This window comes from Callorhinchus milii, unplaced genomic scaffold (assembly GCF_018977255.1).
Source record: "Callorhinchus milii isolate IMCB2004 unplaced genomic scaffold, IMCB_Cmil_1.0 Scaffold14, whole genome shotgun sequence".
NCBI classification, from domain to species: Eukaryota; Metazoa; Chordata; class Chondrichthyes; order Chimaeriformes; family Callorhinchidae; genus Callorhinchus; species Callorhinchus milii.
Genome location: NW_024704755.1, coordinates 11,179,748 through 11,206,848, shown reverse-complemented (window position 1 = coordinate 11,206,848; position 27,101 = coordinate 11,179,748). Strand labels below are relative to the sequence as shown.

Genomic DNA, 27,101 nt, shown 5'->3' with positions numbered 1-27,101 from the left:
CACAGCAGCGTCCCACAGACAGTTGTGGATTGAAAATGTCCAATTTATTATTGTTTTGTTTTTTTGGAGGGATTATTATTAGGCTCTGTGTGGAGTAAGGAAACTTGCCCAAGGTTTCGCCCTGTCTGGAATTGAACTCAGGTCTCTCGCTTGCAAAGCGAGTGCTCTAACCACTGAGCTACAGGACTCCACAAACAGTGTACCACAAACAGCCATGGAGTGAGTCAACAATTTTATTTGGGGGACAGTTGGCCAGGACACCTGGAGAGAGAATCTCCCTTTTCTTTACAGACAGAGCCATGGGATTTAACGCCCACCTGAATAGGCCAATGGGACCTCGGTTTAACATCTCATCTGAAGGATGGCACCACTGACAATGGAACACACCCCCAGGGCCGCATCGGAGTGTCAGCTCACACTGTGTTGATGCAAGTCCCAACATGGGCTTGAAACCACAACCTGCTGACTCGGAACGAAAATGTGACACAAATTGGGCTCTGCAAAGCGTTTTTGAGACATCCTCCCAATGCTCTGTAAAAGTTAAAAGGCGCTCTATAAAAGTAAAATTGTAAAATACATTGATCTGCTCTCCCCTCATTTAGTCCGTCTTATATTGCTCTCCTAAAGCAAAATTTACAACCCAAATTCAAATTTCTGTAATGATTATAACCCTTGCATTTGATACAGCACCTTAGCATGCTGTAGATTGACTGTGTTGAAGTATACCGACTATCACCTCAGGGTGCCTTGGTATATTTCAAACAGCAACCGAATGTTCCAGAAGGTTTGGTTAAAAGTAGCTTTGCTGGATGGATTGAGGTTAGCTTCTGATTACATTTCATATTTTCTTGGGAAGATGTCCACTCCTCTGAGATAATGAGCAATCGGGTCCTTGAGCATAGATGTAAGAACAAAGGAGCGCAGAAAAAAAAGGCTACAGCCTCAGACTGCCTGCTCGCTGGTCTCTGAGTTTTAACTCGGAGTCCGTGTGGTTCTCCCTCCTTCAGCCCTCCTGCTTGTCCTCCGAGGAGTCGTTCTCCAATCTTGAGTTTCTGTGGTTTCGGTTGGAGAAATCAGCCCTTCGCAAGTTTGACCACAGAGCTCCTCCTCTGTTCTCTACCCGATCCTAGACAACTTCACTCAGATTTCTAAAAGTACTGACTCTTACAGTCACATCACCTTTGGACTGTTACCTTTCTTCAGATCTGCTCATCGTATTCTGCACATGGTGTTCATTGTATCGGTACCCCTCCTTTGCTCCCCATGACTCTTCTCCTGACACCTAATTTCCTCGTCCCAGTCTCCCTGTCCTGGCCTTGAAATTGATTTCTCACATGTTTCTTTGTTCTGGAAAATATAACTTTGTATAACTTCTTTAATAGTTCTAAACCAGTTTGTACCAGCCTGCTGACCCCTAGGTTCCATTTTATTGCTGACTTCAGGGGTTTTATAGGTCATTCACTTGCCCATTCTCTTTATTAAACGACAGTGAGTACATTACCCATAATCATACGAATCAACGCTTATAGTCATGACCATATATAACATAATCATCCATAATTAAACACCATTTACCACTGTAAAATGCAGTCACTGTGTATTTGTAAGCAAACACGCCAGCCAGCCACAAAGCAAGTGAACAATTTTATCTGGAGAATTGACCATTTGTCTCATTGTTGTTTATCTGCACTGATTAGTTGCTGTGTTTGCCTTCACAGCAACATGCATTTAATTTCTAATTAATTGTATTTTTGTAAAGGCCGTTAAGATTTATTTATATGTGGAAGGAATGAGATAAATGTTACTGTATTAACAAAGAAAATGCCTCACAATCCTTAGTTATTTCCTCTGTGCTGAAGGTAAGTCTTGATAATCAAAAGCCACATGCAGGAGTCCCAGATAATTACCAAAATGTCCACACCTAAATGGGAAGAAGAAAATAATTAATAAATCTGTTCCACCACAGTCACTGTCAATGGCAAGCATCCTTTGTTTCAAATGATCTTGTTTTTGTTTAAATGTCTCCTGTTTACATTTATTTTGCTAAACTTCTTTCAGAATTGGTTTTGAGTCCAATTACAAGAGCTACTGTTGTTAAACGAGTGTCGTGTTACACCTAAGACTGTAATGTTGAATATTAAATGAATGAGTCATTTCTCCAATGGATGTAGAATGCCTAAGTCATGAGTTTGCTGCAGATGGACTTTGCAATCAGTGACAAGATCACAAGATTGTTTTGGGTGAAGAAGGCCCTTCGGCTCAAACAATCTCTCCCTTCCAGAACACTGGGCCTACTATTTTTTCCCATCATAACATCAAGCTTTTTGTTTAATGAATCATTTTCCTCGCCTCAACCCCCTCCTGGCAATTTGTTCCAGGTGATAATTATCATTTGCAATTCTAAATCTACATCTTGTTCTTCTGACTTGGTACATTCTAAAGTACTGTGCTAGGTTTATTTTTTACTCACATTTAAAATGTTATACAATCATATTATCTGAGTTTAAACTGTTTGACAGCCAGGACATCAGTTTTGGACAATTGGGATTGAGGAAGCCAAAACTGCGTCTCTCCCTGTCTAGGAACATATCATTATGTGGTTAGAATTTATGATTTTTTGTATCACAAGATCACATAATTACAAGATTGTTTCAGATGAAAAAAGCCCACTCTCCCTCTCTTCCTGTCACTCTCTGTGTTGCCTAATACCTCCCACTCTGCTTCTTTTCCTATTGCTCTCTCTTAATGAATCTAGTGACCTCGCCTAACCACCCTCCTAGTAATTTATTGCGGGTGATAATTATCATTTGCAATTCTGAATCTATAACTTATTCTATTGCTTACTTTCACCACTGCCTACCCTATCATCAGAGTATCAAGCTGTTTTGTTAAATGAGTCCTGTGTCCTGGCCTCAACCACCCTTTCTGGCATCATTTGTGGTACTCTGAATTTCCTTAGGAATTGGAGAGAACAAGAAGGTGTCACATCAAATAATATATCCTATGAAGTGCTGACATGAAAGCGCTATATCAAATATAAGCATTATTAGTGGTATAAGAACAGAACAAGAGCAATGTTGGCTATAACAGAATCAAGGCAATAGTTCTTCATGTAGTTCTTCATTTGCCTTGCAAAAAGTCCAAGCACAAGTAAAGGTAGAAAAGTGTATCCTTTTCCGATGGCAGTAGGTTTGAAACGTATTTAGCTACGATATTCAAAATACACAGGAAAAGTATTCATATAAATCCAACGCCTTTAACAGAGCATGAATTGTACCAGCAATTTGGTGATATTCGAATTAGTTTGCAGGTTTCTAACATTTGCATACTGACACAGGAATGTTATTTTTGTAGGATTAGTGTCTGGAAACCCTATGCTTCATGCTTAAGAATCTCCAAATGAAGCTACTGAGAGTACCTACAGGTAAAATATAAATTTTCTGTTCTTCTGATGTGAAGTGCGGGTTCTTTCCCTAGAGGGATGCACCCTTTTAATCCTAGGGAGTTTAAGCAAAGCTTCTCAAAAGGAAAGGCTTAGGGAACAAAGGGTGCAGCTGGAGTTTAATCAACTAAAACTACAGCTTACCATTGCAAACACTGGCAAACTTCCTACTGCTTATTCCATTAGGATCACACTACCTGTTATGGCTTTGCAATGCAATTAACAGTGGGAAGAATCCTTGTCCCACAGTGACTGTTCTGCTCCTCCAAGTCCAACTCCTGCTGATAAGCCAGGCTGGCTGGTCAATCAACAACAGTGAAACATATCTTATTTCCAACGACAGTACACTTGAGCAATGGTTCATTTGATTAAAAACATCAGACAAGTATTTTCATGAATCTAAAGCCTGTAACAGAGCATGAATTGTGCCCTCAGGGGCTGATAAGGGAAAGCAGTGGGTTGCGGAGGTACAATATTTGCATACTGGTTATGCAAACATTGTATTGTATATATTTATATTTATATATTTTGTATATATATAGGACTCCACGATAGTTATCAAATGCAAGGATTATTATTATCATTTATTTTTACTAATTTCAACTCCAGGCACTGATTTCGAACACAAACGAGCCAAAGCTGGGTGACAAAGACTGGTGACAATATTACCAGGTGGAAGTTGAGAAACAACACAGCTGTGAATGTGGAAAGCTCAGGCAAACACGTGAACACTGCCTGATAGAATGCCCTGTCAATATCCTGGACTTCCTATTCTAGAAAAATGACAACACCACATCCTGTCTACAGTTTTTGAGCGACACTCTATGAAGATGATAACTGATGTTAATGAAACTCACGATTTTGCGATGTTTTGTTCTGCCACAATTTTCTTTGCAGTGTTTTCTCTGGAGAAGCTAAACTAAGAATGTGAATTATTGAGAAAGACTTCAAATTATTTAGACATCCCATCCTTTCTGCTTGTTATCCACTGAGAGAAATAAAAGTATTTCTGGATAGATAATATACTGGCATTAAATATGTTCCCCCCACCCCCAGCCCAACAACCACTGTTTAAATGATTGATTCAGCCAGACAAAGCTTGCTCACAAATCGTTCATTAACTTTTATTTCAGAAAAGGGAGGGGAGTAGTTGGTTAGAATGGGCTCCAGTGTCTGAGGAAAGGGTGTACTGCAATTTTAATTGTGCTGTACTGGACTTCCTTAAAATAATGTCCTGTGTTCCTTGCCTGCCTTATGCAGTTGCTAGTGATGATTCTGACTATAGCTTTGCTTCTCAATTTAGACAAGTTGGGCCTTGGAGGTTTAGCTACAAGACTGCCACTTTAGTGAGACACAAAAACACCACTTTTTTACTGACACAGATCCACATTAAGACCTAGGCCTTGAGCAAACTGATATTAATTAATCAGATGTGAACCCCCTGATATTGATGATACCTGCACAGCAATTCTGTATTGTGCGTCTCTCTTGTTAAAGAGCTACTTCTGCATTTTTAATAATGATACTAATAATCCTTACATTTGTTATAGTGCCTTGCATGTCAAGAGAACGTTTCGAAGCGCTTCACAGGATTTTACTGTAAAGTAACTGTATTTTGTAGCCAATTTTTTCACAACAATGTGCCACAAACGACCATGAAATTAATGATCAATTTTATTTGGGCCACTGTTGGTCAGGACACTGGGAGAAACTCCTTTCACTTTGGGAATAGTTCTATGGGATCTTTAATGTCCACCTGAACAGGAAACCAGGACCTCGGTTTAACGTCTCATCTGAAGGACAGCACTTCCAGCAATAGTTGTTGCAGGATGCTCACAGATGCTAAAGTGACACATTAATTCCCCTATAAATGCAAGATGACTACACTTCACAATAAAAATCCTGTGAACCGCTGTGAGAACTTTCATAATAAGGCTGCATATCAAATGCAAAGATCATTTATTGATTAAGAAGAACCAGTAGAGGCACAAAGTCACCCTTCTTATTTTTTACCAATCTTGGCACGCCATGTGAATGGCTCTTGCTTATAAATGCAATTTGTTGTTGTTGTTGTTGGAGAACTCCACTAAACCTAATGAGGCCTTCTTCTGAGTGGCCAGTGATTAAGAACCAACTTGGTGCAGCATTCCAGCAATATAATTTAAGCTTTTGTTACTGTATGCTAGTATTTGTGGCAAGTGGTCAACTTTTAGAGGTTCTGAGACAATTAGATGGTAGCAGCGATCTGAAAGAACACAAGATCAAAGACTAGGCATTTGTTCTGAACCAGAAACAAGGCCGTACTGCACAGCGGTTGTGGTGGTGGCTACATGTAGAAAGGAATTGCTATCATGGTCAATGCTTTCTGCCATTATTTCAAGCCCCATGTCGGGACTTTAAACTCACAGTCTAGACTGATGTTCACATCCCGCATTGTTGAAGGTGCCATCCTTCGGAAGGTTAAACAGAGTCTACCTAATCAGGTGGATCTGAAAGATATTGGGCACTATTTGAAAAAAGAAAGGAGATCCTTCTTTTTGAAGAACCATCCCTCAGATTGGAATCTCCCAATCTCCTAGATAAAATAAATCATTCACTTCATAACTGTTTGTGAGAGTTTGCTGTGCTGTGTGCAAACTGGCTGCCACGTTTGCCTAAAAATACACAGTCACTGCACATTAAAGTAAATCCTGCGAAGAGCTTTGAGATGTCCTCTCAAAGCGAAAGACATGACATCAAGTGGAAGGATTATTATTATTACTATTCTATTGCACGACCACACATTATCTAAATTGGAACACAAAATACTTTCCTTGGTTCTGTACATGTCTAGTTATTTTGATATTTATTGTGCAAAACCTTTATGGCACTCAGGCCCCTGTTTTCTTTAATAAATGAGTTGAATTGCTCTGTCGCCAAGGAAAGTCTTTCCAAAAGGATTACAGAATACATTTTTCATATCTATTCTCTAGCTGCAAAACCTGTCTGCAACTCATTAACCAGAGAGATAGCCTCTTTGCAGCAACCACACCAATCCCCATTGAGGAAATCTGTACAGGAAACCACATTGTCTTTTCTTACATCCTATTTTAAGCTACCATATGTAGTCATCTAAGTTAGATAGCAAAATGAACATAGTCCTGGATTTGGCTACGGACTGCAGATATTTCTCGTATTGAACTTGTGTTTGTTTGCATTTCAAGGTTATTTTTTCCATTATGCTGCATTTATTTTTATAAGAGCTCCCGCTAACAGTACAAATTTAGGCCTCTGCACCGAAAGACTGTGTGTGCAAGGCCTAAAATAAAGGAGGAATATTGAATTCAACTTTATGATACCCCAGTTTAACTCTTCTGTTTCCATTAAATGCTTTTATTTAATTCGTTCTTTAAGCAATACATGGGAACTGTTGATTTCCTTTTGCTGAGGTGCATGTAGAAAGGAACATGTCAGGCACATGTGAAAGGGCGACTAGTAAATTGAACACAAAATAAATAATAATAATAATCCTTGCATTTGTTATAGCCCCTGATTCACATTGTTGATCTTGTCCTTCAAGACCCGTCTCAAGACTCTCCAATTCATCCGTGCCTTCGGTCAACAACAACACAACAAAATTACATTTGTATAGTGCCTTTCATGTTGGGGGGATGTCCCAAGGTGCTGGACAGTCAATGTTTTGGACCCAAGCGGGGGGTCGGGATTGGGGAGGGTGGCGGGCGGAGAGGAAGGAGGGTGGTCGAAGAGGAAGGTCTTGAGATGGGTCTTGAAGGAGGCAAGGGAGGGGGCGAGGCGCAGGGACTGATGGATGGAGTTTCAGAGGATGTGGGGCAGAGTGACAGAAAACCCGTTTTCCAAGAGTGGGTCAGGCGAGGCAGGAGATGTGAAGCAGGCCAGAGCCCACTGAGTGGAGGGGCAGGATGGTAGTGGGTTAGGAGGTCATAGAGGTAGGAGGAGCGAGGGCACAAAAGGCTTTGAAGGTGAGGAGCAGGATCTTGAACTGTATCCTCTGTGTGATGTCAGTGGAGTCGGTCGAGGATGGGGGTGATAAGGTCACGGGGCCTGGTCCGGGAGAGGACTCGGGCTGCAGAGTTCTGGATGATCTGCAACCTATGGAGGGAGGAGTTGGGGAAGCCAACAAGCAAGGAGTTTGCATAGTCAAGCCTTGATGTTGTGAATGAATGTATGAGGGTTTCAGCAGTCTGCGGTGCAAGACAGTGGTGGAGCCAGGCGATGTTGCGGAGTTGGAGGAAGGCAGAGCGGGTCAGGGCACGGATGTGCAGTAGAAAGGATAGTAAAGGGCCAAACAAGTCCCCAAGTTTCCAGACTGGCTTAATAAGGTGGAGTATGCATCCATGGATGGCGTTGCTGTCAGTGCCTAAGGTGTGAAGTTGACGGGAGCCAATCAGGAAGGCCTCTTCATGTCGTTCAACTGAAGAAAATTAGCTCTCATCCAGAACTTGATGTCAGGACAGCAGTGGTCCTGGAGTCAAGGGTGGAGGCAGAGAGGTACAGTTGGGTGTCGTCCGCATACATATGGAAGTTGACATCATGTCTGCGGATGATGTCACCAAGCGAGAGCATATAGATATTGAAGAGGAGGGAACCAAGGACAGAGCCCTGAGGAAAGCTGCACAAGATGGTGCGGGGGCTAGAGGAGAAACCGTTTGTGGAGATGAAGTGGAGACGGCATGAGAGGTATGATCTGAACCATTCAACCACAGAACCATGAAGGTTGAGGTGAGAGGAGAGGCGGTGGATGAGGGTAGAGTGATCAATGGTGTCGAAGGCAGCAAAGAGGTCAACGAGGATGAGGAGGCAGAGGGAGCCCTGGTCGCAGATGGACAGAATGTCATTTGTCACTTTGACCAGGGCTTTTTCTATGCTGTGGGTGGCACAGAAACCCAATTGGAGGGAGTTGTGAAGGAACTGGCGGGAGAGGAAGGTACAAAGCTGGGAAGCAATGACTCATTCCAGGACCTTGGAAAGGAAATGTAGGTTGGAGATGGGGCAGCAGTTTGAGTGCAGGAATGGGTCCAGGGAGGGTTTTGTAAGGTTGGGAGTGATGATGGCTGTTTTTAACAGGGTGAGAACAGTACAGTGGATAGGGAGCGGTTTATGATGTCTGTGAGTGGAGAGGCAAGGAGGTGGAGCTGGGAGGTAAGGAGAGGGTTAGGGATGGGTTCAAGGGAGCAGGTGGCCGGTTTCATGCAGGTTATAGTGGTGGTGAGAGAGGAGTGGGAGACAAGTTTGAAGGTGTGGAGGGAAGGAATGGGTAGGGGCTAGGTGTGAGGGGGAGATGTGGAAGGGGTAGTAGATGGTAGGGCAGAGGCAGCTGAGCAGATCCCATTGACTTTGGATTCGAGGAAATCCAACATCGCAGTTAGCATTGGATGTGAGGATGGGTGAGGAGTGAGGGTGGGCTGAGGAACCGATTGTTGATGGAGAAGAAGAGCCTGGGGTGTCCTTGGCCTCCAAGATTGTCTTGGAGTAGAATGCCGATTTAGCAGAGGGGAGGGATTTGATCAGGTCCAGCCAGATCTACCGATGGACTGTTAAGTTGGAATTGAGCCAGATGCGTCCAGCGGCATGCACCTGTGCTTTAAGTGAGCGGAGGTGGCTGGTGTACCATGGTGACTTTTGTGAGTAGGAGATGGTTTGGGAAGTGAGGGGAGCAAGGGCATCGAGAGTGGTGGAGATGGAGCTGTGGCGAAGAGTGACCGAGGAGGATAGGTCATTGCAGGAGGAAGCCCAGAGGGGGAGAAGTTCAGATGACTCGAAGGCGGAGGAGTGGCAGATGGGGGAAATTTTTTTCCAGAGCTAGTAAGAGATGGAGGTGGGTTGGGTGGTCACCCTCCTTTCCCCTTGCTCTCCACCCTCTCCACCCAGCTCGGGTCCGAAACACTGATTGTTCAGCACCTTTTGGACGTTCTCCCGACATGATATACAATGTAATTTTGTTGTTGTTGAAATGTTTCAAAGCACTTCACAGAATATATTGTAAAGCAGATTGCGCACAGTAATGGTTCACAAACAGTCATGCAGTGAGTGACCACATATCTTTGGGGGTGGGGCAGGATAGGATTATTACTCTTGTAAAGCGATCTGCTTTTGGAGGAAGAGGAATAGTTACAGTTTACAGTAGTCAAATTGAATGAGCTTAGGGTCATCTCTCCACTCTCCTTTGCTTAGCAAACAATCCTGTCCCTGGAAGGCATTCCCAAACTCCATGTTCCATTATATGAAGGGCCCTATATAAGTGCACATTGTTGTTGCTGTTCTTCCTTCGGTGTTATAATTTTTTTTACCAGTCTTAGAAACGAAAAAGTCTTTGTGCTCAGGAGGCTATTGTTGATAGAACATCAAACTATTATACAAACTTTAAATACTTGGCTTGATTTTCAGGTTTTGAAAAATAGATATATCTGCTTTAACTCAGATTAACCTTCTTCTAAATAGATTTTTCTTTTATTTCACAACCTGAAGGCACAAAGGACACTGACGAAAGAAAGCCAGTAGATGGAGCTAAATGCATTCATTACATTTAAGTTCCTCTTAGAGTGCAACTCTGCCACTGAATTCATTGTTAGAAAATGTTATGGATGTCTCCATGGAGAACTATCTGTTGTTAACATCTGTCTTAGCAATACTTCGAACATCATATTCTATCTGAGATAATAGGAAGAATAGTTGGCATTTTATGTTTCTTTGTGCCTGCTAACTTAGGAAGTTGTCCCTTTGCCTTGAGGACTGATAACCGATTAACAGCCATAGCTTTGATGTGTACTCCCACTGGAATCAGACTATTTGTGGAAACATATTTTGGTTCAGATGCAATGTATCGGTCTATCAGCAAATGGAATTTAAAACTGCAATTCATTACTGGCAAGGAAAGTAACAAAATAGAGTAAACACTGACTTGCACTACAAGAGTTATTTGATAAATCATTTTCCATTATACCAGATGTGATGCAGTTAATAATGTAATCTACTGATGATGAACATCAACAAATTCATAAGCACAGACGAAGACGAAATGAGTCATGGAATGCATGCCTGACTATTTCCCTGTATGCTTATAAACTATCAGCCCTGTTATTGCATTCCTGCCAGCTTCACATTGAAAGCTCAGGCACCAAAGTGTGATGGGCACCCATTAACATGCAATTTTAATATGCAGATTATGCAAATATATTGCATTGTAATATAAATTAAAAATGGCGCAGGCAAAGCATGCATCATATGTCAGTGTAAGTAAAGATCAGACTCGCAATGGGGTCTAATATGTGGCCATTCGTAACATAACAGGAGTCCATCAGAAATTGATCACATACGGTAGAGTTCCCACTGGTGCTCATGACACACATCTGGCTAAACTACAGGGGTCACTATTGTCACTGATTCTCTATGAGTCACTCCTTGTTGTATGTGTAGCATTTTTGACGCTTCTTTAAATAATAATTTAACACGCACTGTTTATTCAAACTAGCACCTTTTTTCTGCGCCTATAATAATAATTTGGCCACTCAATCCACGACTGTTTGTGGGACACTGCTGTGTGCAATTGGCTGCCGGGTTTCGCCCAGTCACTCTATTTTACAGTATATTCCGTTAAGTGCTTTGAGATGTCTCAAAGTCGTGATAAGGCGCTAAATCAAATGCAAGGATTATTATTATTATTTTGCTAGTGTTAGTGGGCAGCGGGTGTAAATCCCCAGTCTGTCAATGTGACTTCCCTTTCTTATTATGACACTAAAAGCACTAACAAAACCCATCCAACTCAGCTGTTAGTGTAACCATAAAAATCTTTTAATCTAAGAAATTGAGGTTCACTTGGAGCACCTCTTGTGTTCCTGATATGATCTAATGCCCCATTTATGTTGAACTGAAATTGCTTCCAGCAGCAGAAACTATTTATATGTAAAGAGCTCTGTGCATAGAACTGTTCCTCTAACATTAAAAGCCTTAAAGATGGACCAAAGGACAACAGAAGAACTTTAATGGGTCATTTTAGTGGAAGACTTAAGCAGAAACTAAATCAATTTGCAGGGTCTGTGCTATGAATTGCTTTTTTTGGCAAAACTACTTCTCAAAGTTGTTTATTAGCTATCCAAAACTCAAAAATTTATCATTTTGACCCAAGTTTGACCCATTGGGATACACGTTGCTCTGTATCACAACACTGAAGCTCAACACTATGATTTTCACAAGAACTTTATTTCAGTTTTTGAGGAAACATTGAAACTGCCTCAGTTGGCCAATATGAATATCGCTTGTCTGCTCATTATCTGTGGCTATGTTTACTAAACGATAGGGTAATCTGTTCTCCTACCTTTTTGTGGCCTCCAATTCTCTCTCCTCCTGAAGATACTGATTTGTGCCAGTGAACAAGAACTCGTCCAGTTCTCCATGAAACTCTTCTTGTTTGAGCCTATGCAGTGGGTGTCCATTCTACTATGGGGCTATCACAACCAAGGCCAATTCTGTCTGTACAGTGAGGCCACACACACAGGAGACTTGCTTTCTCTATACTCCAACAGTGACATGTATGTCATTCTACAGTTTCCACTCTTCCAGATTTTTATCCCATTTTACCATTTGTTGACTGTAGTACAGATATGATTACCAAGACAAGGGATGAATGTTTGTAAATGCAGAGTAGTTTGTAATTCATATGAAGATAAGAGTGTCTACCGTCACAATCCAATCATAATCCTTCAGTGTGAAATCACATTGTTGAGCTGTCTCAAGGTGTTTCTACAGGTTTTACTGTAACATGTAACTACTGTGTCTTTCATAGGAAAACAGCTAAGTTGCTCACAGCAATGTCCCAGAAACAACTCAATTGTATTTAACATTGTTCACCAAAGTCACTGGGAGAAATTCCATTCGCTTTTTGAATAGTGCCATGGGATCCTTAATGCCTAGCTGATCAGTTGTGGGGACCCTGGTTTAATATCTCACGGCACTTCCAACAATGCAGTGCGTTATTTCTTTGTTACATTGGCAGCTCAGCTCTAACATGTGGATTCAAAATTGCTGATAAGATTTCTTTATCCTGGATAGACGCACCATTTTAGACCTTCCCTTCGGTCCCTCCACCTTCCAGGATTTCATCGTATCTGATCAATTCCGAGCCATTGTGCCACCAGGCATCCCAATTCCTTTAGTTAGTCAGCTTGATACACTTTGACCAAAGTTAACCTTTCAATAGATCTTAAACTTTTACAACCAACAATTTCAATGGAGTGGATTCCTTCAGGTTTCTCTATGGTCTTAAAATGGTTTGCTTGATCAATAACAGTGATCCCAATATTTATCCACCCTGCTCTTAACACTTTGTCCCACAGAGCTCAGGGCATGTCTACACCTCCAAGTCTCATTTGAAAGCCAGACAGGTTGATCAACCACCGATGCTTTGCATTAATACTGATGTGCCTGATTTTTACCAGGTGCATCTCCTCTGGGTCAATTCCACACTGCTTATCTACCCCTCAAAGAGGAATTATTTTCTAAACCTGATGCTCTGCTCACTTTATCATCCTTCAAAGTCTGAATGCCGAAAAAACCCATGGGGATTTGTACACCAGAACATCTGGTCAAAAGCCCATCAAGCTACCAGGATGTTTTGTTCTTCAACGTCACAAATTGATTAATAATAATGAACCGGACTCCCAACTTTTAAAGACAACTTTATTGCGTATCAAAATTGCAAATAATTGCCAAAATACCACAATCTCGTTGCAGCTTGCTTGAACACTATAAAAAAAACAAGAAATTGAAATACAAGAATTTCATATGCATTGCCAATTTCATAATCAGATTTCAACACTACCGAATCTCCTTTGAGTAAATTATTTAAAAAAAAACTTTACAGAATAGAAAACAGTAGAAATACAAAGATTCATTGTTCGGAAAGTACATCAGCAGCTGATGCGATTTGTATATAAGCAAAATGACCAAGAACTGTTGTAAAGTAATATTATAGTCCACGGCTGGTATCCATCTTATGCCTTTGAGAAAAGCACTTATGCTCTGCTTTAGGTAGTTGGCTGACTCTTCCCTTGCCTTGTTACTGTACTGCTGTTACTGTATTATGTTTCACTAACACAATTTTGATTTGCAGAAATTTGCTTAAAGCATTTCCTGCAATTTTCTTTAGAGAGAGAAAAAAATATTTGAAGATATTTATAATGAATATTGTCTTTGATAATCAGAATTATACTGCTGAAGAAAGCATTTTCAGTTATTAAATAACAGTTTTTTTCAACCTGGTTTCATCATGCGACACAAAATCAATACTGCAGGCATCCTGTGCCTTTAGCACTTTTACCGTAGTTCTCACACAATAATGAAAACACTGACTTAAAACTATCAGTTAAGCTTGCAAAGCTGGGTATAATACTGTTGTTTTCTGGGATGGTTTAAGATTGCAAGCTCGAACTTCGACAATAAGACATATGCGAAAATTGCCCTTTTAAACAATAAGTTACAGTGTGATATTTGGAGGGAAAGAAAAAGATCAATTATACATAACGTGTATAACTTAACAACCGAGCCAGTCAGTTTTGACACTCCCTACTTTAACAATCTTCAAGCTTTCATCTTCCATTTTGAGATAGTACCAATCCTTGAAAAAGTAGCTATGTCCTGTACAAAGGCAACAACAATCCAGATTAATGTGCAAATGGTCATACATTTTCCAAACGTGTTGATGAAAATTTAGAATTTTCTTCTTAACTTTACCGAACCCGCAAAACCTTTGAGATACGCATCCTGTAACTTGATTATACCAAATAATTTACTTTGTCTAAGATCCTCGTACCACATCGCACTCTTCTGCCCAATGAGCATCTACAATCTACATCTATCTAACCCTCAATCTCTGCCACTCTGAGCTGGTCAGCAAGTGCATAAGAGTGCCATAGGATGTCTATGTACCAGAGGGAACCTTACAAACAAGCCTGAGCCTTCCCAATTTATTCCATTGGGGGCAGTATCTCATCTCTTCTCAATAGACTCAGTTGAGACTCAGAACAGCTTGCATTGATGGGGAAGTTACTGTACTAGAACTTGCCTTCTCCTGAGTCCATAGAATAGCATACTGATCCACCTTAAGAATTTTTAAGCTAATATTGCAATTTTGTGCCAAATATACTAATTAGTATTTTTTTNAAGATAAACTTACAAACATGTTCTTTTAAATCAGATCACGCCATACCAAGGGGAGAAACGGGCTCGGTTCTTGACTTGTTAACCTATTATGTTAAGTCTTCTAGATGCAGTGGAGATAACATTTATTTTAAGGAAATTTCACTCACCATCTCCAAAGGACTCAAGAGTGGCATTTAGGTTGTCCGGGATACCATTCCAGGAATCTGCAATTAACTTAGGGAATCCGGGATCCATTTTCTTCTTTATTTCATTATATCTGCAAAAGTTGCAAGATATAATTCAAGTAACTTCACTGTAATAAATAACGTGAATTATTTCTCCAATTTAAATGTTCTCCTCCTTTCACTCCTGAAGGTGCTGACATGCTGGAGGCCGAGTTACATAGGCACCTACTCGTGGTTTGCCCAAGTGACTATTCTTCACAATGGGCAGCAGATTCTCCGTGCCTATGGGGAGCATCATAGCCAAGCCTGAACTTTACTCATCCAATATTCACGCATGTAATTTCAACAAGGCAGGTTACTTACACAGCTATAAAGAGTGGGATCCCCTTCTTAGCCATTAGCAGCACCTTACTGCTGTTTGTGGTCTTTGCTGTTAACAAATTGGCTGCTGCGTTGCAAAATACATTCACTACACTTTACAGTACAATCCTATGATGCACTTTGAAAAAAAAGTGCTAAACCTCCTGATGTGAAAGGTGCAATATGAAATACAAGGATTATTAGTAATATTACTACCCTGGCTGAGATCAGTTAATTCAGCCTAGTGTGGGGGGTTAAAACTCGATCTTTCCTGGTCTTTATGGCTCAGTTTAACACTGCAGCTTTTACCAACCTAACCATTATACAACTAAGGGATACTACCTACAGTACTTTCTGTAAATTACATGGCTAATACCAGTATAATGATGCACGACATCCTTGGAAAACAATGTAAAGTTTAATCACTTCAATTCTTTTACCTACAAAAGCTGGCACTTAATATCATGGCCACCTATAAATTAACTTTATTGACATAGTGCAATTCAGCCTACCTCCAAAACTTGTCACCAGCAAAGATGTAAGTCTTTTTGTTTTTCTTCCAGTTAAATGCTGCATCAACACGTGGCAAGTCAGCTGGGAGCCCAAGTGCAGAGAGCTTTTTGGGGTAACCGCTCTCTAGATCAACAGCTCTATACACCCAGTATTGATCACCTGAAGAAAAAAAGACCAACATTTACCAGGACAATACAATCACTGAGTGATGCTTAAAACTAGTGTCTGAATGATATATATTAAAACATGAAATGTATTAGCAAATACCAACAACAACATTTGTCAGCCTGGTAGTGCACCATTTGTAGTGCTCTCGACTCTGAGTCGGAATGCTGTGGGTTCGAGTTCCACGTCAGGACTTTGCTCACAAGTCTTGGTTGACACTCCATTGCAATGCTGGGAGAGCATTGCAGTGCTGGAGGATTCGTCCTTCAAATGAAGTCTCTTGTGTGTGCTTAGGTGAACATTAAAGATCCCATGGCACAATTTAAAAAGAGAAGGAGGTTTTTCCTGATATCCTGGCTGACAACCCCCCAAATAAAGTTGATCATTCACTTAATAACCAATGACTGTTTGTGGAACACTGTGGCCAAATTAGCTGCTAGAAAATACACAGTTACTTCACTTTAAAATAAATCTGTGCAGCGCTTTTAGGAGCCTTCCCAACATCTCACATGTAATGATTATTACTTTTATTTCATTTATATAATCGCCTTTCACGTTGGGAGGACGTTTCAAGGGACGAAACCTCTATTAAGTTACATTTCATCTTGTTATCGGTTGTAGTTAAAAAATAAAAGCTGAGGAATGGGCTCCTTTAAAGTCGCTGGGGGATGGCGATCTGTACTTGATTCCCAGATTGCTACTTTATACAAAAACAGTTTGTTATTTCTTCTCATATTTAATATACTTAGTCATTATTGTTTCCACATGTGACCTAGCAAGAGTGAAAACCCAAATGTGGAAAATATTTGTGCTTGAAATTTCCTTTAACCTATTCCATTCACTCCGCCTGCAGGATAGCACGAAGGATTTGTACTGTGTTCTTGGTGTTTTATAACATTCGTGCTTTGGAACGATTGCATTATTTTTCATAAGATTTTAGAAAACTAATAATCACAACCAACTCTAAAAAAAACCCTCTTAGTTGTGTAATGAAGCAAATGTTTTTAGTGTGTTCGGCTCATACATATTCAGATACAATTTAGTGTGTACCAAACATTTAGTGCTATCTGCAACAACTTGTTTTGCGGAAGATGCTTATGAATGAATGAAAGCTCGAAACAGCGTTTCTATGGTCCTATTGAAATGAATACCTGCAAAGAAGACAGCCTTCTCATCTACAGGCTCCTGATAGGCAGCATCAAATGTTTCAGGCAGATCACTCCAGTAAACAGCAACAAGCATAGGTCCTGTGGGTTGGGTGTAAGTGGCTGTCGTCCTCCACAAGAATCTAAAACAGCATCACAAGTTTGAGGGAAATTACAATGGTCTGATTCATCAGCACATCTGTTTTTTATCATTGTGAGTGAGGTGTATGCCAGCAGTATAAATGTATAAGTCTCTGCCTTTGGAACAGGAAGTTGTTTTAAAAATATTAAAAATTACGATTTACAAAAATCAAAGAGTCCTGATGTATCTGCAAATTCAATTAAAGTACATGCAAAGGCAACATTTCATCTCTGTGCCAAGTGGAAAAATAACATGACTGTAAGACTGTACCAAGCGGATTTAAATGGAGTTAATTGCTTGTGCTGGAAGGACTGCGAAAGTTAACCAATTCTGTGACAAGAATTTATGTAGAAATGAAGAGAGTTCTTTTTTTAAAAAAATTGAACAGATCTGATCACTGAGAACACTTTATAAATATACAACTTCTAATGTAGGTAAAATTAATATTAGTTTGATAATAATCCACAACTGTTTGTGGAACACTGCTGTGCGCAATTGACTGCTGCGTTTCACCCACAAAATACACAGTCAATCCGTTTAACAATATATTATATGAAGCGCTTTGAGACATCTCAATGATGTGATAAGCCCCTATATCAATAGTAAAATAAACTTAAGGTGAGGTTAAATTGCATCAGTGTGTGGTGGGGTTAAAATTCCGTTGTTTTTACATGCCGCACTTTAACTTCTATGTTTTATCATTGATCAACTATTATCATTTAATTTTTTTCCAAATTATTTTTTGATCTATTTTCAAGTCCAGTGACGCTTAAGGTTAAATCTCTGATTCACTGGAGAGTTAAAAGTGAGGGAAGACATGCCTCTTACAAATTAAAAGGAAAATATAGCCATGGTCCACGAGTTCTTACCGATTTTTAAAGAAGAAAATTTCCCCTCTGATTTGTGCCACAGAGTCAAAGACAATATCTTCCTTACAAATGTCGGTAGGAGTGACAGGACCTTGTGTTGGTGGCAAGGGTCTATCGGTTGGTATTCCTGAAGAGGATGCAAATGGTGATCAGTTGACAGGAATGAAAGACTTACTGCAGGAATTATAAAAATACAAAACCAAACGCGAGGCTTACAGAGTTAATAATCCAATCTGATTTACTGTACCGTAAAGTTCCTGAATTCCAAGAATATCATCCTGCGGGAGTCTGAAGTGTTTGCTGTAGGTGTAAATGGGGGCCATCAGAGCTCCTGGGTCCTGGGAATGCTCCAAGCCCAGTGCATGGCCAAACTCGTGGGCAGCAACAAGGAAAAGACTGTAACCTATAAGAAACCAGATGTATAATCAGACTGCACTTTTCCCATCATGTCTAGAAGGAACCACATCAACCATTTACACTACCTTTAATACAATCATGGGACAATCCGTTCCTGGATATAACTGTCACAGACACCTAACCATTTCAGGTCTCGGGCATTTTCCATTACTCACTAAATGCGCGAATTAAGTGTCACAATAGATGCACTAAAATGGCCCGTTTTTTTTCTTCCTGCTTGACGAGCTGGGGGTTCTCGTTTTTCACAGCAACAGATAACCTATAAGCTGCCCAAGGAATATACAAAGGCCAAAAAGCTCTCTCACTCTTGCAGATGTTGTGTCACTTGTGGCATGGCAGAGCATGTCTTGAAGCTTTGTGGGTCACTTCAATGTAGTATGGTAGGCTACTGAACATTTTAATTTGTGGTGGATACAGAGGCTGTCATGCAGAACTGGCAAAAATGCAAATGTAAAACAGTGCCTGATGGATCAATTATTAAGTCACCCAAGTAGCACCCATTGGAATTGTAGAAATTGTACAATAGGTGGACCATTTACCCTATTCTGGTGCTAGCTCTTCTAATGGGAGTTGACTACTCTCATTACAATTTTGCATTCTTGCCTTGCACACTTTTGTACTGTCCCTCTTCAAATATTTAGCGCATTCCCTTTTAAATATCATGATCTCAAAACACAATAACGTCTTTCAGCAAAGATTTCCATGTTCTAATAATAGCCCTAGCCCCCTTGCTCTCTTGTAACCAGGGGTATCAATACAAAGTCTTGAAGAGATTTCTGAAAATGTTATTTCCCCTGCCATAGAAAAGAATGTAAAGTGAAATTTATGGGGTAAAAGTTTCCTTTGAAAGTACTCTGCCATTCCTTCCCTTGTGTACGATTCTCCTTCATTCTACAACTTACCCTGATCGGGCAGAATCCCCATTTACTATCTTCATCATAGTTTCCAGTCGTGGAGCACCACAGCCTGCCATCATTGCGGCCACTAGTGGTGCAGGATTGATACGGGTCACCAAGGAAGGTGAAAGGAAAGAAACAAGGAAGGCCATTGGAATTTCCTCCAATTGTTGACATGGCTGAAAAGGAAGCAGAAATTAGTTATGTAACCAGTCATTGGATCCAAGTCATTTCAAAACTCGTCACTGTAATGAAAAGAATTAAAGCTAAAACTTAGTGTTATTGACATAGATCTTGGTATCTTTGCTTTAAACTATCATTTACTAATCTTCAAAATACTTGTGAGCCTAAGCGCGCTGAGACGCTACACCGCATGTAGGGTGCTATATTAATATAAGTTGTTGGTGGTCCCTTCTCCAGGTGAACAATGATATTGGTTAAGAAGCAGGTAAAACCGGAGGGAAAACTATTAATTGGAAGTAAAACAGCTATCTTTACCATATTCATTTGAGCACATTCTGCGTCAGAGAAGTGTTAAATTCAGTCTCAACTTTGAAGTCAATTTTATGCAGGACTTAAGAACTAACAGAAAATTGGCTTCAAAATTCAGGCTATATTTAAGAATTTGGCAAATTCCGATGCCGTAAATCTCCCCAGGTATATTCAAATTACTCCCCAGGTATATTCAAGAATCAACAGGTTCAATGAATAGAAGAAGACTTTTGCACACTTTACGCAACCCACCCTATATTTAATGCTTGGTACATAACATGTCAGTACCTTGCTCTGGACAGAAACCATACTTTGTATCTGCATCATAGTTACTGGTTGTGCCACACCATCGATAGCCATCTGATCTCCCATCTGTTGTGCAACTCTCGTATTGGTTGCTTTCAAATGTAAAAGGGAACTTGCATGGTGCTCCGTCTGCGTTTCCTCCCATCGTAAAGAGTGCTATAAGGAAGAAAGTGTTTTATATTTTCTTGTATGCTTATATGTTTAATTTTCAAGGTAAATAACCAATGTTATAAGATGAATGAATCACTCTTTACTTCTGCTAATACAACAGCAACTGCGACCATACAAAAGTGAGGAAATATATTCACGATTTGCTACTTATTTCGATTTGGTGTAGGAACATTCTGTTTTTGAAGATTCAGATTGAACAACATTCAGCTGCAGCTGTTGAGTGAATGAGCCAAACTTTAGGTCATCGTCAATGCTAATTGTTGGTTAAAGATTAGTGGAGCTCAAAAGGAATCTCAGCGCTCTGCAGATTCATATAAAACTGGAGCTACAATCTGGAACAAATTGTTTTGTGCCCAAGTCAAATTGCTAAAATGTACAACGGTAGCAAAAATGAGACAGCTCTGTCAAAGGATTTTTTTCCTGTTGATAAAATAGTAGTTTTCAGCTAAAAGTAGGTTGTAACTTATCCTAATTGTAGAAACAAAAATCCAGATTATTGCAAAGAAAGCATAAAACTAGCTATTCCCAGAAAATGCCAAGAAGGTTCCAAGTTTTGTCCCTGGAAGTTAGTTGATCACAGCTGGAATGTTAACAGTATGCTACAATTGGTTTCATTACGTCTTTGATAAGTAAGCAGTAAAAGTAGTCAGAGTTTCCACTCTGGATGGCCATTCAGTGATGTTTGCTGGAAAGCGTGCTGGATGAGACCTGGATTCATTTCAGATAGGATATCTCCATAGCATCTGAATAAATTCTGTCAGGGTTCACACATGAAGAAAAACCTCCAGTACGAGATTAGCAGGGACAAGTTTCAGGAGAGGAGGGAAAACATGTGAAACTTACATTCATGGGGGCAAAATCCATATTTTGAATCAACATCAAAATTGTATGTTGTGGAACACCAAAAGAATCCATCATCACGACCTTCAGTTGTGCAGGTTGTGAACTCCTTCCCATTAAAGAAAAATGGAAATTTGCAAAATTCACCATCCGCATTCCCAAACCTTGCCTTAATCACTGCAAAATACAAGGATTTCAAAAGGTTTATTCAATTACAAGTCAGTGGGTAAAGTACAGTTAATTACACTCAAATCTTATGTAGAATAACTTATGTAGAATAACTTTGTTATTCTAAAGTGTTAACTTTCCATGATAACTAATTGTTAACTATTTTAATACTGGAAAGTATCAATACATTTGCAATGAATTAGATATGCATCTAGCTGTTGTAATGATTTCTGCACAGACAAAGGCCCAGAAAAGTAATTGATTATTCATGATTTAAGTCCAATGTTCTACAACAGCACGGAAATTAAATTTAAAAAATAGAGCGTATTTGGGGGGACGGGGGGGATTTTACCATTTTTACTGCAATGGGTTTGTAATAACAGGGTAATATCACTGCCAGTTTGTGAGAATTTACTGGTGCAAATGTTTGCCATGTTAATTTATAAAAACACTTGACCATAATTACCTGGAAATCATATTCGAGAAGTTTTCAGGCACTATGGCATGATAAAAATGTACTTTGTTTCTCACTTTCTTATAGCATAGAAAAATTGTGAAGGCGTTTGGGTCGTTGAATCGTGATTACTAGCAAATGCCTTATTTGTTGAAAAAGGTTACTTTTATGACTGGATTCCAATCAAACATGAATACGAAACTTGAGATCATGATCCAGAATCCGATGATTGCATACCTTGTCCTTCACCCAGTGTCCAGAACTCATCATCATCAAAATGAGAATCACCTCCGATGCCCTTCCCTGGGGCAAATGCATGTGCTAGCAGTCCATCCTTCCCATCAAATGGATATCCATCTCCATGTTCTGGAAATATATTGAATTTAATCCAAGACATATCACATAGTTGAAAGACAAATGCATAACTTTTACAAACGTTGTCCCACATCAAAACTATTTGACTTTGTTGTTTGCTAACTATCCCAATCAGAAATCAATTTGTTGAAACTGTATTGGTACAAATCAAAAATGGATTGTTTTCCAAAAATAAACTGAACACCAGTACACATTAGGATTCTGCTTAAAAATAATACATTAGTGCTTTTGAGGTGCTTATTTGCTATTTTTAATGTATGTTTTCTGTTAGTACTAAATATTTATGCAGAGCAAAGCAAACCTCCCTGGACTCAGTGTAAGTGAAAAGGAGCTTTGCACATTCATGGTTGGGGCATGTACAGAGTTCCACCAATCAGTACTAAATGCCAGTAAATTTTTAACATTACTAAATAGCCGAGAGAAGTGATTCATTTCTAACACTGAAAAATGTAAGGGCAATCTCTTGGACTGGATAGGACTTTTAAAATTTAAAAGTTCACTTTACAATGGTTGTTGCTTGACTGAGGTGATATATCATCTGAGAAAAAGTGCAAGAGGTGTAAAGCTATGTCTCTGAGATAGCCTTCCCCCACTTCCTGGAATTGGATACCTGGATCCTTCATCTGAACTTCTCCCAGTCAATGTACAGCAATTTGCTACGAAGATCATGGGAAATTGATGCAAACTGTACACTTTAACTGTAACGTAAAGAGACCCAGGGAGAGAAAAGCTACAATCAGTCACAGGCCGTTTTGTCAGTAAGTAAGGATCCAGGTCAAGAGTAAGGTTTGCCAAGTATTTTGAAGTTTTAATAGTTTTCTGAAAACTATTACTATTATATTAAAATAAGTAATTTAGAACCGTTCTTGTCCGTCCTACTTGTCAGGGGTTTGGCTTAAAGACATGTCTACTCTTCCAAATCTGAATCTGACCAATTTTGAATTACTGCCTGCCTTCTCAGAGCCAATTCATCCCCAGGGTGATCCAATTTAGCTCCCCACCTCTTCCCCGATCTCTTTCACTTTATTGCTCTTCAAACGCTGAAGGGCTGAGTAGACTGATCAATCAGAATTTGGTCCCAAGTGGGGTTCTCAACCAACTGTAAGGTTGTTCCTGTTGAAACAACATTGCCAAAACCTCAATAAGCATTAATAAACACTCTGGGATGCTACCCTGCATAAGGGGTGCTTATATATATATATATATATACATTTAAATATATATATGCAAGTTGTTGTTGTTTTAATTATCCAATGTTTAATGATGTGGGGGAAAAAACATCAGGTACCCAGGCGTCCAAAGTTGATCATGATATCTGCCTCTCCATCAAAGAGCCTCGTAAATTTCAATGGTGTAACGCTACTCCACACCCCAAAAGCACGAGCAAAGGCATCATCCACAGTCTCGGAGTCCAGGTCGTGAGTATATCCCAAAATCCTAGGGGCAAAAACAGGCAGGGGATCATCTTAAAGCCATTGTTGATTTTCAGGGCAGGACAGTAACAAAGAGAAAAAACAGACAAACCTAAACTAACTACATTATTAAATCTTGAGCAACCGACTTCATTGTTGACTGGAAGCCAGAAGCTGCTCCTTCATCCATAAAATTGGAGAACCACTGATTTATTTTCATTGGTAAGTTCTGCAGCCCCATGGTCTTAGAAAAATATCTTTTGAGCTATAATTCAAGTAATGGTAATAATAATAATCCTTGGATTTGATATAGCGCCTTATCATATCTTTTGAGACGTCTCAAGGCGCTTTAGAATATACTGTAAATGGACTGTATACATTCTGGGCAAAACGGTATACAATAAACTTCACATACAACAACAACACCATTTTATTTATGGAGCACCTTTCACGTCGGGAGGACGTCCCAAGGCGCTGGACAGTTGGGTTGGGATCCGAGCAGGGGGAAAATGGTCAGGGTGAGGGGAGGGAAGGGAGGGAGCGAGGAGGGGGTAGAGAGTCGAGAGGGGAGCTGAAGGCACGGTCGAAGAGAAAGTCTCGAGACTGGCCTTGAAGGAGGAAAGGGAGGAAGCAAGGCGAAGGCACTGGGGGATGGAGTTCCAGAGCCTCGGGGCTGAGAGGCTGAAGGCCCGGCCACCGATGGTAGGGCGGTTAGGGCGGGCGATGTGGAGCAGACCGGAGCCAGAGGAACGGAGGGTACTGGCAGGTAGGTAGGGGGATAGTAGGTCAGAGAGATAGGAGGGAGCAAGGCAGTGAATGGCCTTGTAGGTGAGGATGAGGATCTTGAATTCGATCCTCTGGGGGATGGGGAGCCAGTGGAGGCGAGCGAGGGTGGGAGTGATGTGGTCGCGAAGCCTGGTGCGGGACAGTACACGAGCTGCAGAGTTCTGAATGACCTGCAGCTTGTGAAGGGAGGTGCCGGGAAGGCCGGCGACATAAGTCGTGTCAGCAGGGACCATTCTTTTAATATGACTCGTGCAAAGTATGAATTATGTCAACCTCGCATAGAATATAAACTCTTGAACGACACATGGGCAGACGTATGACTTAGGAGGCGATTATACAATCTCCACGCATCAGACTTACGCACATTTCACCGCAACCACGAAAAGCTGACAGCACTCATAGCGCAGTTAAAAAAAATCTTCCCCCGAATCCAAGGTGGTTGGCATAAACGGATGCAATGGGTGCATTTTCAATGACAGTTCCAACCGGTGAATAAAAATGGCATTGAGTTTGAATCCCCTGCCATATATATATATATATAATAATCATATATATCATATATCAAGTGCAAGGATTATTATTATTATATTATTATAATTATATTACTATATTATTGCATTGCAGGTGACTCGCCTACCTGTAAGTCACAGCATTATTCTCCCACTTGGGTTTTCGGGGGAAGAAGTTGTAATTGGCCAAGTCAGGAACCCCACAGCGGGGCTGTTTCATCAGATCCACAGTCTCACTGTCCAACTTCCCAGTTTGCGGGATTCCGAAGAACTTCTGCATCTTTTTCAGGGTGGCTGACAGAGTCGCCAGGTCACACTGTGTTTCAGGGCAGCCATAGTACTTGTTCAGGTAAATCTGTATTGGGTTTTATTGGGTGTGTGTGTGGGGGGTGGGAAAAAAAAGGAAAATAAAGAATTTGGCGTGCATGTAAAGAAGTTGAGAGAGAAGTTGTGACACAAGTTTTTTTTTCTCTCTCTCTTGGTTTGCATCCAAGGATTTTCTCTCTTGGCCAGAGAGGTGGTAATTAATGTTCATTCGAAACAGTTCAGACTCACACATCCATACACACACACACACACATCCACACACACACTCGTGCAGCAAATAAAACCTGACCTGTTTGCTTGCAAAATTTCAACATCCCCAGGGCAATGCTAACCAACTGGAACAGAGGACATTGAAACTCAACGTAAAATGACTGGGTAAATGACTTGGAACTTGGAGCTGTGAGATCGTCCCAATAACGAAATGTTTTGAAACCCACAAGTCTCACACCAACTAAAACAACAACAACAACAACAAGATTCCATTTATAAAGCGCCTTTCACGTCAGGAGGACGTCCCAAGGCGCTGCACAGTTGGGTCATGACCCGAGCAGGGGGGAAATGGTCAGGGTGAGGGGAGGGAAGGGAGGGAGCGAGGAGGGGGGAAATGGTCAGGGTGAGGGGAGGGAAGGGAGGGAGCGAGGAGGGGGAAGAGAGTCGAGAGGGGAGCTGAAGGCTCGGTCAAAGAGAAAGGTTTTGAGACCGGCCTTGAAGGAGGAAAGGGAGAAAGCAAGGCGAAGGCACTGGGGGAATAGAGTTCCAGAGCCAAACATTTTTTTTAATAAAAAAGAGTTAAAAGTAAACGTAATCGTTCACCTTTGCAATTAGTTTTAATTTGTCCTCTCGCTCCACGCCTAATAATAATCCTTCCAAAACCAATAATAAAAATTGATCACTTTCAATCTACGACTGTTTGTGGGACATTGCTGTGCGCAATTGGCTGCCGCGTTCGCCCACAAATACACAGTCAATTCACTTTACAGTGTGTTCTGTGAAGCGCTTTGGGACGTCCTCCCGACGCGAAAAGCGCTGTATCAAATGCAAGGATTACTATTTAGTATTATTATTACTTCTAACTACAATTGACACAACGCCACCGTGATATTTTTTTTGCTCGTTGTTTCGATGGCGCAAAATAAAAGGGTGAGCTTTGGATAAACCAACCAACCAACCCAACCAACAAACAAACAAACAAGCAAAGCAAAGCAAAGCAACACACTTTAGGTGCTGATCCCCCCAACTTCAATGAAAACTTTGCACCCTTTCACGTTGTCAAAATCGAGCAAAGAAGTGAGCATTGGTTCCAAAACACACTTGGATCCCAGGAGGAGGGTAGGGGGGTGGTGGGGGGTGGAAATGCTGCCAAGTCACATAAAACGCCATTTGCAAAGAAACTGGTTACGAAAAAAAGAGAGAGAGAAGCTTAACATCACAGTTTTTCCCCCAAACTTACAGCAGCAAGTTCCTCCTCACTCCTCGGGGTGCTATCGCCTGGAAAGGCAACGATGCGGGTCGGTGCAGCTGAGGTCTGCTGGACAGTGAGGATCTGGACCAAAGCAACTTTTAAGACCAAGTGATAAAAACAGTCGACTGTTTTGCTGGTCATTTTCTTCCAAATCACAACTTGTTATCTTTTTTTTTTGGGGGGGGGGGTGGTTGGTGGTGATGGTGATGCTGGTGGTGGTGGTGGTGGTGGGGAGGGGAGGAAATAAATAAACTTTCCCCTTTGGTGTTGTGCACCAACTGCACTGCACAAACAATCCTATTATTTGTTTTAATTCCTCTCCCTCCACCCCCACCCCACACACTTTTTTTTCTGCGCTCTTTTTTTTTTGCAAGAGGCTCTTTTGCAACAGGAGAATTTTGCAGACGCCTTTGCTCTTTTTTTTTTGCTAAACTTTGCTCCTGTCGATGCAAAATCCTTTGTACTTTCCTTCCAGATGCGCAGTCGCGATCAATCTTCTCCTGCAAAAGGC

The 27,101-nt window shown here is 40.7% G+C and overlaps 1 protein-coding gene across 1 annotated transcript; it reads right to left on the bottom strand.

The window, feature by feature from the left end:
* Nucleotides 1-13,121: 13,121 nt before the first annotated feature.
* On the bottom strand, nucleotides 13,122-26,787 carry mmp2 (matrix metallopeptidase 2). The gene is given in 14 exon segments (XM_007889487.2): nucleotides 13,122-14,092; nucleotides 14,764-14,873; nucleotides 15,654-15,813; nucleotides 16,971-17,107; nucleotides 17,976-18,102; nucleotides 18,223-18,378; nucleotides 19,295-19,315; nucleotides 19,318-19,467; nucleotides 20,069-20,242; nucleotides 21,101-21,274; nucleotides 21,957-22,085; nucleotides 23,383-23,531; nucleotides 24,930-25,156; nucleotides 26,579-26,787. Coding segments are annotated over 14 exon segments (1,971 nt in total). The 5' UTR covers nucleotides 26,732-26,787; the 3' UTR covers nucleotides 13,122-13,988.
* Nucleotides 26,788-27,101: the final 314 nt, after the last annotated feature.